Source organism: Arachis ipaensis, chromosome B3 (assembly GCF_059453495.1).
Source record: "Arachis ipaensis isolate K30076 ecotype BB chromosome B3, ASM5945349v1, whole genome shotgun sequence".
NCBI lineage: Eukaryota > Viridiplantae > Streptophyta > Magnoliopsida > Fabales > Fabaceae > Arachis > Arachis ipaensis.
Genome location: NC_142438.1, coordinates 111078839 through 111093955, shown reverse-complemented (window position 1 = coordinate 111093955; position 15117 = coordinate 111078839). Strand labels below are relative to the sequence as shown.

General features: G+C 39.1%; 1 protein-coding gene and 1 non-coding gene across 2 annotated transcripts; one reads left to right on the top strand and one right to left on the bottom strand.

The window, feature by feature from the left end:
* The first annotated feature begins 3471 nt into the window (after positions 1 to 3471).
* On the top strand, positions 3472 to 5348 carry LOC148572036 (uncharacterized). The gene is made up of 3 exons (XM_088507357.1): positions 3472 to 3729; positions 3835 to 4179; positions 5262 to 5348. The coding sequence occupies exons 1-3, from the start codon at positions 3472 to 3474 to the stop codon at positions 5346 to 5348; spliced, it is 690 nt and encodes a 229-aa protein (XP_088363483.1).
* Positions 5349 to 12083: 6735 nt separating this feature from the next.
* LOC148572035 (small nucleolar RNA R71) lies at positions 12084 to 12187 on the bottom strand. Its single transcript, XR_015908019.1, has one exon. It is a non-coding gene; the product is annotated as a small nucleolar RNA R71 (small nucleolar RNA).
* Between the last annotated feature and the right edge of the window lie 2930 nt (positions 12188 to 15117).

Genomic DNA, 15117 nt, shown 5'->3' with positions numbered 1-15117 from the left:
GATTGAATCCATCTCTTGATCATCTCCTTCAAAGTTTTCAACCATGATATGCCTTGGAGGTTGTACACCCTCCTCAACATCAATTTCAAATGTCTTTGAAGGAGGCTCTATAACTTGAGTTTCCCATGGAGGTTCCGCATCTCCTAAGTCTTCAACCACTTCTTCCTCCTCAATGGCAGGCGTAGCTTCTTCCAATTGTTTCAATATAAAATCGTGCTGCTCACTATCCACCGGAGTTTCTAATATCTCCTTCATGCTACCTTCTTCATTAGATTGCCCACATGAGGCCATGGGGGTTCCTTGAGTGTCCGAACGTCGGGAAGGTAATCGATTTATCACTTGATCCAGTTGGCGAAGGGTTGCTTGAAGTTTTGCACATGTTTCCGTGAGACGATCCCTTGATTCTTGTTGCGCTCGGCTATCATAAGTAGGATCATAGTGCTCTTGGATTCATGGATATGGAGATGGCAAATATTGAGGTGGTGGTTCTTGGGAGTAATTGGGTTGGAATTGGGGTGGTTCTATATATGGTTCATATGGCTCATAAGGTGGTTGGTGTGGTGGATACGGGTTAGAATCATGTGATGATGTCTGCTAGTAGGGAGCTTGTGAGTATGGTGGTCCAAAGCTGTGTTGAGGAGGCAGTTCATAATCATATGGTGGGCCTTGTTGGTAACTACAAGGGGGTCCACTATAGTCGTCATTTTGGTATGCATCACAGAATGGTTGTTGGTTATAGTGCATTGGAGGGGGTTGTTGCCAAGAGGGTTGATTAAATCCTTGTGGCTCCTCCCATCTTTGATTCTTCCAACCTTGATGCATGTTCCTGTTATAACTTTTACTCCTTTCAACAATATTAGAACAAGCTCAAAACGACAGGGGTGAGGATTCATAGTAGCTAATGGAAATAAAAAAAGAAAAATAAAGACAAATAAACAAGTAAAAAAAATATTTACAATAACCAATAATAAGGCACACGTTTGTAATTTCCCAGCAACGGCGCCATTTTGACATTAGAATTTTTGCCAGTAAAGAATTTTATAAAATTAGTCGCATTGTAGGTATAGTTTCTAAACCAACAGAAATCCCTTCGTACAAACGTTTTGGTTGTAACAAGTAACAAACCCCAAAATAAATTGATAACCGAAGTATTTAAACCTCGGGTCATCTTCTCAAGGAACTACAGGGAAGTATGTTCTTATTATTGGTTATGGAGATTGTAAATTGGGGTTTTTAAGATGAGGAACAAGTAGTTTAAATTGCAATTGAAATAAGTAAAAGACTGTAAAGTAAATAAATAACTGTAAAATAAACTTTTGGCAAGGTATGAGAAATTAGAAGTCCTATCCTAGTTATCCTTATCAATGATGTGAAAAATGAACCTTAATTCCACTTAGTTAACCTTTGCTAGAGCAAAGGAAAGTCAAGTGACTAATTAGTTAGATCCTCAAATCCTAGTTAATCCCTAAGGAAAGATTGGGATTATTGAAGTTCAATTCAATTAGCAAAGATAACAATTATCAATCATGTTTGAGTTTGATAACTCCTGAGTTACTGATTTCTTAACCAAGACCAAAAAGGGACAAAGTAAATCTACCGGAATAAAAATGCCTTTAGATGGGAAGCAACAGTAACATAAATTAAAGAGAGCAATCATAAGTCTAAAATACCTCAAAATATATTAATTCAAAGAAATAAGTTCTAACATGGGAATTCATAAATTAAATTGGAAAATAAAATAAATAAAAAAATATTGAACCTGATAAAAAGAGATAATCTTAAAAGCAAAAGAAATCCTAATTCTAAATCCTAAAAGAGAGAGGAGAGAACCTCTCCCTCAAAACTACCTCTAAATCATAAGAAGTGAATTATGAGAGCATGATGATGAATGGATGTATTCCTCCCCTTTATAGCCTCTAATCTGTGTGTTCTGGGCTGAAAACTGGGACAAAAATACCCCAGAAATCGCTGGTTGCGAAATCTGCCACGCTGATTTTTCGTCACTGCAATGCGTCCGTGTGGAGCACACATTCGCGTTGCCTAGTGTCAGGGCAACTATGACATATTATATATCAAATCGAAACTCCGGACGTTAGATTTCCAACACAACTGAAACCGCGTCATTTGGGCCTCTGTAGCTAAAGTTATAGCCGTTTGAGTGCGAAGAGGTCAGGTTGGACAACTTAGCAATTTCTCCAACTTCTTGTATTCCTTCCACTTTTGCATGCTTCCTTTCCATCCTCTGAGCCATTCCTACCCTGTAATCTCTAAAAACACTTAACACACATATCAAGGCATCTAATGGTAATAAGAGAGGATTAATATTTGGTAATTTAAAGCCAGAGAAGCATGTTTTCAATTATAGCACAAAATCAGGAAGGAAAATATAAAACCATGCAAATATTATGAATAAGTGGGTAAAGAGTTGATAAAAACTACTCAATTAAGCATAAGATAAACCATAAAATAGTGGTTTATCACCTTTCTTTGTTTCTTCTTACCTATCATCAACCAAACAAAATGCATCAAAGTTTGCTATAATTCACAAGATATTTGTATCATTCAATCATCAAGCAAAATTTGCATAAAAATCTTATGAAAAGCACACAAACAATCAAGTTTAATTGAATCAAGGCATGCATGAAATTCTCATCTAAATACTTACTTGTTTCCTAAGAAATGCATAAAACTACCCTAAAATAAACTAAAAATGGCTTGTAAAACTAGCCAAGATGCCCTGGCATCAGGCTCGAAGAGGGGTCTGAGTGGAGGTAAGGAGAATGATCTGCACAAGAAGAAAATATGTCTTAGTGAGATCCAAATGAATGATGTTGAGGTGGAGGGCACTAGCTAAAAAATGGTGCCCCAAGGGAAATGAGAATCTTAGCATGAAATTTTTGGGTTTGGGGAGACACCTAACAATTTTTAGCCTTAAAGGGATGTGTAGATCTCACTCTCCTGAAACTGGTTTCTTTTGTTAAATCAAAATCAATCTTGACAAATAGAAAGGGAGTTGAGATCATGCAGATTTAATGTCTAGTTTCTACATGACCCAACAGGTACAGCTGGGGCATGGCATTAGCATAGAAGGAGGGCATAAGGGTAGAAGTGCTTAGTTTGGGAGAATTTTATATTGCAGCAAACATTACAGATTCAGTTTTAGCAGAGGTATGAGGGCTCGTTGGCACGCATTTTATTTGCTTATACCACACTCGAGTAAGACAATTTGAAGAGCTGGGCCAAATACTTCAACAGTTCCAAGGAAGGGTCTTGACTTTGGGTGATTTTAATACAATTACTAGGCAGCACGAAAAGAAGGAAGGAAGTCATAAATTAGTCGTATTCATCTCTGAGTTCAATGAGTTTATAAATGAAAATAATCTCATTGATCTTGGGATGATAGGGACTCTTTTCACATGGTCAAACCGTAGAAGAGGGCAAGAGATTATTTAAGAAAGACTAAATAGAATGATGGCACCAGTTGAATGGTTCTCCCCATACCCTTCCGCCATGGTTACTAGACTACAAGAAATAAGTTCAGATCATGCTCAACTATTTCTTGATACATGTCCTCCCCTTAACAGATCCAAAAGGAGATTCAAGTTTCAAAAGAGATGGTGTGGGATTGAAGAAGTGAGAAAGATGATTATTGATGCTTGGAATAGTCAAATAGAAATATCGCCAATGTTTATTCTAGCACAAAAGCTAAAAATCTACAGATATTCACATGTTTAGTGGTAGCAAGTTTCCAACTCTATCTCGAAGACATCAATTAAAGATAATTAAGATAGACTAGAATCCCTTAGAAACTCTGGAACCCATAGTGGTGAATAGGTATCTGCATTAGAAAAGGAACTTGAAGCTGCTCTTTTGAACGAAGAAAGCTATTGGAGGGATAAATCTAAGATCAGACAGCTTCAGCTGGGAGATTGGAACACTGATTTTTTCCACCAATATGCTCTAGTGAGAAATAGTAATAACAAGATTTGGAAACTTATGGAAAGCAATAGCAATATCGTTACGTCAAGAAGTGAAATTGTAATGGTGGCTGAAGACTACTACAAGACACTTTTTATGGCTTCTCACACAGCAAATCCAACTGAGGCATTTGATAATTTGGGGGTAAAGGTAACAGCTGCAATGAATAGAAAATTGGTGAAACCAATAGGAGTTGATGAGGTTAGAAGAGCAACATTTAACGTACGCCCACAGAGTGCTCCTAGAGACAATGGTTTTACGGCTAAGTTCTTTCACTACTATTGGATATTGTGGAGAGAGATGTGTTCTTGGCAATCAAAAGTTTATTTTTGGGAGGAAGAATGCTGAAGTTATTTAATCATACATAGATATGCTTGATCCCAAAAGTTCTGAATGCTATGGATATGACTCAAGTGAGATCAATAAGTCTTTCTTCTATGGTTTACAAAATAATCTCGAAATTACTAGTTCATCGCTTGCAAGGTAATATGAATTTTCTAGTGAGTCCTAACGAGAGTGCCTTCCTAAAGGGAGGGCTTATCTTAGATAATGTTTTAGTCCCCCATGAGTGTATGCACTACCTCAAGACAAAGAAAAGAGGTAATGAACTAGAGATGGATTTAAAGCTCGATATGAACAAAGCCTAGGATAGGGTTGAATGGTCGTTTCTATAGTTTATCATGGAGAGATTGAGATTTGATGTGAGGTGGATTGGGGGGATTAAGGAGGTTATAACTACTGGTTCTTACTCTATAGATGGAGATAGCTTCACCCACTACTTTGATTAGGACATGTCTTCTCCCTGTTGATAAGAGCTTTTTCTTCCAACCCTCTGCATGCTTACGGACTTTATCTTTAGTTTCACCAAAGGTGGCTTTCTTGGATATAAAGATAAAGTCCGCAAGTATGCAGAGGGTTAGAAGAAAAAGCTCCTATCAACAGGGAGAAGACATGTCCTAATAAAAGTAGTGGGTAAAGCTATATCCATCTATATGCTTTCCTGTTTCAAGCTATCACACTCTCTAATTCAAGATATACACAACATCCTAACCAAGTTTTAGTAGGGTCAGCGAGGGTTAGAGAGAAAGATGGACTTGGAGAGCTAGGAGAAGATGTTAAGACTAAGAAAGGAGGGGGTTTGGGATTTAAAGATCTCAAAACTTAGAATATGGTTCTTCTAGGTAAACAATGTTGGAGATTACTCATACAACCAAACTCTGTACTAGCTAAAATGTTTAAAGGTAAATACTTCAGATACTGTGATATTATGTATGCTGAGACAGGTACTTTACCTTCATGGGGTTGGCGTAGTATTCTGGAATGCCGCAAAGTCATTGAGAAAGACATCTTCTAGAAGTCAGCTCTGGTAATAGCATCCAAGTCTATACTGATCCACGACTCCCCCGTCCCAGCCTTTCTCGTCCCCTACTTTCTTGGGTGCCGCTAATCCTGCCCAAATAGTCACTTAGGTCAGAGAACTGCTCGGCAATAATAAAGACTGGAATTAATAGTTGGTAAAATAATTTTTTTCAAATTAAATAAACCAATAGATTCTGTCAATCAGAATAAAAGAAGATGAAAATAAACTCCAATGGATCCTTCCACAGGTAAAAAAACTACGATGTATCAACAGGGTATCGGATAGCGTACCAATTTTTATACCCTCCTATAGAGCTCTACCCAGATGATGACAAGTCATCCTAGCCTATTTTAACTAGTCTTTTTCTTTTGTTTTCATTAGAATTATGCACTTTCTTGAGCTACAAGCAAGCCAATTAGGTAGATTTTCATGTTTCCCTTGATTGAATCAACCATGTATGAATTCATGCTATTTCATGAGGTTTTATACTATAATTGTCACATATTATGAAAGAATGAATATCTCATGATTTTAAGCATAGCTTTGATGTGTTTGGTTGATTAATGATAGGTGAAGAAAGCTTGGAGAAAGGTTGAAGCAAGAAGGAATAGCTAGGAGTAAAGAGAAGACAATGGAATAAGTGAAATTGAACCAGGAAGCAAAAAGCTGGACCTAAAGTTAGCCTCAAACTTTTGCACAAACTTTTGAGTGAAAAGTTAGCCCCAACGTTAGCCCCTAACTTTGAGGCTAACGTTGGCACATGAAAATCACCCCTGGGCACCAAAAGTTTGCACCAACGTTAGCCCCTAACTTTGAGGCTAACATTGGCATGAGAAAAACACTCCCTGGGCACCAAAAGTTTGCGCCAACGTTAGCCCCTAACTTTGAGGCTAACGTTGGCACATGAAAACTACAAGGGGAGGAGCAAAAGTTTGCGCCAACGTTAGCCCCTAACTTGGTGGCTAACATTGGCGCCACAAGTGCACATGGTAAGGCCAACGTTGGGGCCAAAGTTAGACCCCTAACTTTGGCACCAACGTTGGTATCAGCTGGATATGGGTGCTGATATGAAAAGTTTGGGCAAAAGTTAGCCCCTAACTTTTGCTCAAACTTTTGGTCCAACTTTTGCAAAACTCCAACCCGGTTCAATTGGTTCGTTTTGGTTCCTCTTCAAACTCCAAGAGCAATCAACCAAGGCCTCTTTCAACCCAATTCCACCAAGAGCAAAGGCCCAACTCAAGGCTTGAAGATCATTGGAAGAAAGTGTATAAATAGGATAGAATTCAAGTTCTTTGGGGAGCTTTTTTTTTTAGAGCTTTCTTTTAGAGCTTTCTCTTTGAATTTTCATAATAGTTTTCGGAGAGCTTTGGATATTGAGTGATCTTTAATTTCTTAGTCTTGGGGAAGGAGAATTCACTTCTCTTCCTCTTAGTTTTATTGCTTTCAATTTCAATTACAATTGTCTTGGATCTTGGGTTGGAGAATTGAAGAAATTCTGTTTCAATCTCATCCTTGGATCTCTCTGTTTTATTTACTGCTTGATTGAATTTAATTTCTGTTAATTGCTCTTCATCTACTTTCCTTGCAATTTACAATTCCCTTGCAATTGTTCTTGTTGGATCTAGGAAGGCATTGAGATCTAGACTTGGTTTTCTAGTCTCTGGGTCCTGAGATCTGAACTTCTAATTTCCAATTCTCTGTTTACTGTTTTCATGTTCATTTACTTGTTTTGCTTCAGATCCGATTTGATCCAAATCTTCTTCTCCTTCTCTGCTTGATGCAAATTTACTTTTCCTTGTTTAATTTCTGCAACTCCAAGTCCCAATCCCCTTTACAATTCAAGTCATTTACATTTCTTGCACTTTAAGATTCCGCAATTTACATTTCTTGCACTCTAAGTTTCTGCCATTTAATATCTTGTTCTTTAAGATTCAGCAATTTATTTCCTGTTCTCTTTAATTTCATGTCGATTACCAATTCCCTTTACTTTCAATGCAATTTAAATTCTGCAAATCACAAATCACTCAACCAAATCTTGATTCGCTTGACTAAATTAACCACTAAGCTAAAATTGCTCAATCCTTCAATCCCTGTAGGATCGACCTCACTCCCGTGAGTTATTATTACTTGATGCGACCCGGTGCACTTGCCGGTTAGATTTGTGTTGTTTTGGGAGAGATTCGTTTCTCCAACAAAATAACTCATCAAGTTTTTGGCGCCGTTGCCGGGGATTGATTAGATTGACAATGATTAAGTGAGGTGGTGATCTAGATCAAGCACTTTTTCTTTAATCTTTGATTAACCCACTAACTGTTTGATTTTTTGTTTAAACTAACTAACACTTCAATATAGCAGTAGATTGAAGTGTCACTGACTTTGTGCATTTCTCATGCTCTGCTTTTATGTCAGGCACAAGAAGAACCATACCCAATTTTCATGAACAGGACGAAAGAACTCTCAGGAGGTTAAGAAGAGCTGAAAGAGGGAAAAATATTGTTGGAGAAGAGGAATCAGACGAGGAATATCAAGAGATGGAGGAACATTCAACCAATCCACCAGGTGGAGCAGACAACAACAATGACAACCCACCCCAGAGGAGAGTTTTGGCCTCCTACACCTTTGCAAATCCTAGACATTGTGGAAGCAGTATCTTAGCTCCAAATGTCAATGCTAACAATTTTGAACTCAAGCCACAACTCATCACTTTGGTTCAGAACAATTGCTCTTTTGGTGGAGGACCACTTGAAGACCCGCACCAACACTTATCCACTTTCTTGAGGATATGCAACACTGTCAAAACTAATGGTGTGCCTCCTAACAGTTACAAGCTGATGCTATTCCCATTTTCTCTCAGGGACATGGCCACTCAATGGCTGGAATCTTTTCCAAGGGACAGCATCAACAACTGGGATGATTTGGTAACCAAGTTTCTTGCCAAGTTTTATCCACCTCAGAGGATTTATAAGGTTGAAGGCTGAGGTACAAACATTTACACAAATGGAGGCTGAACCCATCTATGAGGCATGGGAGAGGTACAAGGCTCTAATCAGGAAATGTCCCCCTACCATGTTTAATGAGTGGGAGAAGCTGCAGAACTTCTATGAAGGTTTAACACTGAAATCCCAGGAAGCTTTGGATCATTCAGCTGGAGGTTCCTTGCAACTCATGAAAACTGCAGAGGAGGCTCAAGAACTCATTGATATGGTGTCCAACAACCAATATTTCTTTGCTCATCAAAGAGGCCGCCAACCATCACAAAGGAGAGGAGTAATGGAGCTAGAAGGAGTGGATTCAATCTTGGCTCAGAACAAGATAATACAGCAGCAAATTCAACAACAATTTGAGCAAATGGCCAAGAGGATTGATAGTCTCCAAGTTGCAGCAGTTAACACCAGCCAACCATCAACCACATGGGGACAGAGTGAAGAAACTCAAGAAGAACAACCACAAGAGCAAGTACAGTATATGCACAACCAAGGACCAAATGAAGTTTATGGTGATACATACAATCCATCCTGGAAGAACCACCCAAACCTCAGATGGGGAGATAATTGATGCCAAGGCATCTTAGGCAAGTTTCACTAGTATTTTTCTGTTAGTTTTAGTGGTTTTATGCATTTTCTTGAGCTTAAAGTAACCAAGAATGGTTAAAAGAATAACAAAGCAATGAACCATCCAAACAATATGATTTTGATGTAAATTCCATGAGTTTTAGTTATATTACTTGAATGCTATGAATGGAAGATTTCTCATGAAATTTTGCAAGACTTTGATGCAATTGTTTGGATGATTTCAGGGAAGAAGAGGCTAAGCAAGGAAGCAACAAAATCAATAAAGGAAGCTTGAATATCACATGTGGAGTTTAAGTTCCAGTTTAAGCCTAAACTGGAGCTTAAACGCCAGAATCAGGAAGGCTAAGAAATGCTGGAATTGAAGTTTAACCTCCAGTTTAACCTTAAACTGGAGGTTAAACGCCAGAATGGAAAGTCTCACCAAAGAAGCATTCCACATTTAACCTCCAGTTTGACCTCAAACTGGAGGTTAAACGCCAGAATGATAATGCCACTCAGGAAGGAGTTCCACGTTTAACCTCCAGTTTAACCTTAAACTGGAGGTTAAACGCCAGAATGGGAAAAGCACCAGGGAGCCATTTCCACTTTTAAGCTCCAGTTTGACCTCAAACTGGAGCTTAAACGTGTTCGACCAAGTTTTCTCCTCCAGGGTTGCTCTCTCCATTTCCACGTTTAAGCTCCAGTTTGACCTCAAACTGGAGCTTAAACGTGTTCGACACCTCCAGGGCTACCCTTCTAAGCTTCCACGTTTAACCTCCAGTTTAACCTTAAACTGGAGGTTAAACGTGTTCGACCTCCAGGGCTGCCCTTCCTATATCCACGTTTAAGCTTCAGTTTAACCTTAAACTGAAGCTTAAACGTGTTCGACTACATGACTCTCCAGGGCTGCCTTCTTCCATTTCCACGTTTAAGCTTCAGTTTAACCTTAAACTGAAGCTTAAACGTGCTTCTACAAAAGGCCTCACTGGAAGTGTCTGGCGTTTAAGCTGCAGTTTAAGCTTGAACTGCAACTTAAACGCCACTCTTGGAAAAGGTTTCTGGACCAAAAATATTGTGGTTTAAGTTAGTATTTGAGCACAAACATTAACTTAAACTTATTCTGGTATGAAACCCAATTGAATATCATGGTTTATGGGATTGGGCCTGAAGGATTGATGAGTCTGAAATTTCAATTTATTGAGTCATGTGCCATTATTTGATTATCACTAAGTTGGCTCAATGAATGTTACAGAATTTGGATCAACAGCCTCATCAAGATTATGGATCATAAACCCAAGGCAAAAGGAAAGCAGGGAGAGGCCTCAAAGCCCAAGAAACACAACAGAAGCTCAAAATAGAAAGTGTATAAATAGGATAGAATTTAAGTTAGAGAGGACTTTTACCTTCACTTTTAGCTAGTTTTCATATCTTTGTAATTGAATTCAGAGCTATGACTCACTAAACCCCCTTTCATTGGGTTAGGGAGCTCTATTGTAATTCAATGAATCAATAATAGTTTATCTTCTTCTTCAATCTTTTCTCTTGAATTTTGTTAGAAAGCTTCTCGATCTAATTCCATTGGGTAGTTGTCTTGGGAAAGAAACTACCCATAATTGGAGTCCTTCGGAACCTTGGGAAAGGAATGGAGGATTCATGCTAGAGAAGCTTTCTCACAGTGAATTGGATTGGGGTTTGGATGGATATTGTGACATGTAATCCTACCAAATTGTGGTTCATGAAACTGTGTGGTATAATTAGTGATCGAGCATCATCTCTTCTTATGAACATTTAAACCAAGGGATTGGGAATTTGTTCATTTTTAGAGAGAATTGGTGAGCCAAGGGATTGGGATCCAATCATATAAGATTGCCAAGCAAAATTCAATGAACGCATTGCTTGAGGAAGAGACAAACATGTTTTGATTCGGAGATCTCAATATCTCCTATAACCCAATGAATCCCCCAATTCTGATTACATCTTCTCTTTACATTCTGCAACTCAATTCATGCAATCACCCACATTCCCTTTTAATTTCAGCAATTTAGTTTCTGCTCTTTAATTCATGCAATTTAAGATTCCGCCATTTCAATATCTTGTCATTTACTTTTCCCGCCAATTTTACATTCCGCAATTCTCATCTCAATCTTGATTCCGCTCAACTAGAACACACTTCTAATCCGAATTGCTCACTCAACCAATCCTTGTGGGATTCGACCTCACTCTATTGTGAGTTTTTACTTGACGATAACCGGTGCACTTGCCGGAAGGAATTTTGCCGATCATGCAATTTCCTAAATCGTAGCATAACTAGTTTATGCGCATCAAGTTTATGGCGCCGTTGCCGGGGATTGGTTTTCGATTGACAATTCTCCAATTGGAAGTTAACTAGATTGAGCATTTTTTTTTGTGTTTTGATTAATTCAGTACAAGTTACTTGTTGAATTTTAATTTCTGCACTCTGTTACATGCTTTCTTTCTTTATTCCTTTAAATTCAAGCAACTAACTCACTGACTCACTAACTGTTTGAATTAATTCCTCAATCGCTCTAACCATACTCTTCCATTAACCAAGAGTATTTCACGTGTTTGTGCCTGTGCTGTGTTCTTGTATGACAGGTAGGAGAGGAGAGACATCAACTCCTCCATATACCGAACCAGAGAGGACCCTTCATAGACTGAGAAGGGAAGCAAGAGGGAAGAGAGTAGTGGGAGAAGAGGAATCCGAAGGAGAATCTGAGGACAATTTTGAGGAAGCTTTAGATCTCAACATGGATAGAGAAGTTCACAACCATGAGAGAGCTGATGGAAACAATGCCATTCCTGAGAGGAGGGTTCTTAGTTCATACATAAACCCAACCTCTGGGAATTGTGGTAGCAGCATCCAGAAACCACCCATTCAGGCCAACAATTTCGAGCTCAAACCACAGCTAATATCACTTGTGGAGAATCATTGTTCATTTGGTGGAAGTGCTAATGAAGATCCCAACCAACATCTCACAAAATTTCTGAGAATTTGTGACACTGTGAAGTCCAATGGAGTCCAGGAAGATGCCTATAAACTGCTTTTGTTCCCATTTTCACTTAGGGACAAGGCAGCTAAGTGGCTGGAATCATTCCCAAGGGGGAGTCTAACAACATGGGATGAGGTGGAAAGCAAGTTTCTGGCACGTTTCTACCCCCCACAAAAGGTCAATAGGCTTCGATCTGAGGTTCAAACTTTTAGACAACAAGATGGTGAAACTCTCTACGAGGCATGGGAGAGATTCAAGGATTTGACAAGGAAATGCCCACCAGACATGTTCCATGATTGGGTGCAATTGCATATTTTCTATGATGGACTCTCTTATGAATCAAGGAAGGCTGTAGACCATTCATCAGGAGGTTCATTGAACAGGAAAAAGACTGTGGAAGAGGCCATTGAGGTGATTGAGACAGTGGCTGAGAATGAGTACTACTATGCATCAGAAAGGCACAACACTAAGGGAGTCATGGAGCTGAACCATGTTGATACAATTCTAGTCCAAAACAAGGTGTTTGCCAAGCAACTAGCAGAGCTTACCAGGCAATTAGAAACAAAGCAAGTGGCTGCAATACACACACAAGATCAAGAGGAAGTAAGCATTGAAGGAGGTGATTGGGAAGAGGCCAACTATGTGGGAAACCAACAAAGGCAATCATATGATCCACATTCCAACACTTACAACCCAGGATGGAAAAATCACCCAAACTTTGGGTGGGGGAACCAACAAACCCAACCACAAAACCACAAACCTTACAACCACAACCAACATAACAATTCCACATACCAAAACTCCAACCAAAGATCATACCAAGTCACACAAAACACTTACCCCCAACCATCATATCATGGCCAAAATAATCAACCTACCCAACTTAATCCGAACCAACAATTTCAAGATCAATTAAACCGGATAGAAGGAATGATGGCAACCATGAGTCAAGACATAACCGAATTGAAAAGCTTCAGGGATGATGTGAGAGCTACCTTAAGAAACCATGGTGAAAAACTCAAGAGGATGGAGTCTCAAGTAGGAGAGCTATCTCAACAGGCCGTCAAATCAACTGCAGTGTTCCCTAGTGACACAGAAAAGAATCCTAAAGGGGAACAAAAGAGAGTGAGATGGGAAGAATGCAAGGCCATCACCCTATTGAAGGAAGTTTCAGAAGAAGAAGGAATCAGGCCCTCAGAGCAGGAGCCAGAAATCTTGAAGGAAGGTGTGGAAGAAGTTAAGCAGGAAAGTGGAACTGAGCAAACCAAGGAACTGCAAAAAGGCATGCTGGAAATATACCAACCAAAAGCACCATTTCCTCAGAGGTTAGGAGGAGGTGAAAAAGGGAAAACCTATTCAAGGTTTTTAGAGACATTTAACTCTCTCCATGTCAATATTCCCTTTCTTGAGATTCTCCAGCAAATGCCTACACACATCAAGTATTTAAAGGAATTGTTAAGCAAGAAAAGAGTTTTGAAGGGAGGACAAACGGTAACAATGAACAAAGAATGCAGTGCTCTCATCAAGAAGGACACACTCTCTAAGAAAACGGACCCAGGAAGTTTTCATATCCCTTGCATCATAGGGGAAACAAAAATTGACAGAGGATTCTGTGATCTAGGAGCTAGCATAAATGTGATGCCTCTAACTCTTATGAAGAGGCTACAACTGAATGAGGTGAGATCCACTGATGTAATCATACAACTGGCTGACAAAACTCAGAAGCAAGCTGAAGGGGTAGTTGAAAATGTGCTGGTGAAAGTGGGGGATTATTACTTCCCCACAGACTTTGTCATTGTGGACATGGAGGAAAGCTACTTACACCCTATCATTCTGGGGAGGCCATTTCTAGCCACTGCTAGAGCACTCATAGATGTAGAACAAGGAGAGCTAATTTTGAGAATACATGATGAACAGCTCATTTTTAATGTTTTCAAACCTGCATCTGAGCCTGAACCAGAACATGAAAAGCCTAAGGATGAGAGCAGCCATCTGTGTTTGGAGGAAGGCAATCCAGCAGCTGAAACTCTGAAACAGTCCTTGGAAAGCAAACAAGAATTGCAAGAGTTAAAGCCACAAGAATCAATAGAAATAGATCAGAAGGATCCTCCCGGCATAAGGGTCAATGAAGAAAGCTTCAAGAGAAAGGGAAGAATTGTAAAGAAATTGCCAAGAGGGTGGAGAAACAAGAAAATTCCCACTGAAGGTTTCTCTCCGGGAGATAAAGTGATATCAAGTCATTATCTGCCAATCCCACCTGGCCTCAAAACAATTCCTTCCCAGCGCCCTCAAGTGTTCACAATCAGGAAATTTCTTTCTATGGAACATTTAGAGGTCATGAAGGAATCAAGTGGGGACGTTTGCATAGTGAGAGGAGAAGACGTCAAGCACTACAATCCACCCTAACAAGGGACAACCGTCAAGCTAGTGACGTTAAAGAAGCGCTCATGGGAGGCAACCCATGTTTTTAGTATCCTTAATCTTTAGTGCTTTGCTTTACATCTAATAAAGCATGGTTTCTTATGCATGAACTTGAATCCTCAGGACAACTATTGATAAAGTGCACTAAACTTTGCATGTAAATTACAATTGGTCTCTAAGTTTGGTGTGCCTGAAGGCACTCCCAAATCTTACTCAAATTGGATTCCATCTTTCATTCAAGGTGCACGACCAAACATTAAGTTTGGTGTTCCTCTTGAACACAGTTTATGAAAAGCAAGAAGTTCCTCTGGATTTCAAAATTCATGACAAGTATACCATTCGCATGTTTTAATACTTTGGTTTCAATTACTTAGGGTAGTAAATTTGTTTAGAATCAAAGAGCCAAGGTGACTATGATTTATTAGAATTAAGCACATTCATTAAGGACAACCAATATGGATTTCATGTCATCAGGAGACTTGACCAAACACTAAGTTTGGTGTCCAAATAATAAGTGTGCATACATGTAGAAGTCACGGCTATAAGCTCATAAAGACAATCATTGATTTACATGTGCAAGTACTATTCATAATTCACATGGACCGAAAAATGATAGCAAACTTGTTTGTTTGTGCAGGTACAAAAGAAAAGACAAAAATGGAGGAAAAAGACAAAGGGAGGAAAGAAGGAGAAATAAACAAGGCAATGATCCTTGAAAAAGGAGTGGAAGAAACGATGAAAAAGGCTGGATTCTGGAAAAAGCTCATAAGAAAAGACAAAGGAAGCACAAGTGGTC

Coding starts and splice junctions, on each gene's coding strand:
- LOC148572036 (XM_088507357.1), top strand. CDS start 3,472: ATGGCACCAGTTGAATGGTTCTCCCCATACCCTTCCGCCATGGTTACT. Junction 3,730..3,834: donor AAATCTACAGATATTCACAT/GTTTAGTGGTAG, acceptor AGTGGTGAATAG/GTATCTGCATTAGAAAAGGA. Junction 4,180..5,261: donor AACCAATAGGAGTTGATGAG/GTTAGAAGAGCA, acceptor ATGCTGAGACAG/GTACTTTACCTTCATGGGGT.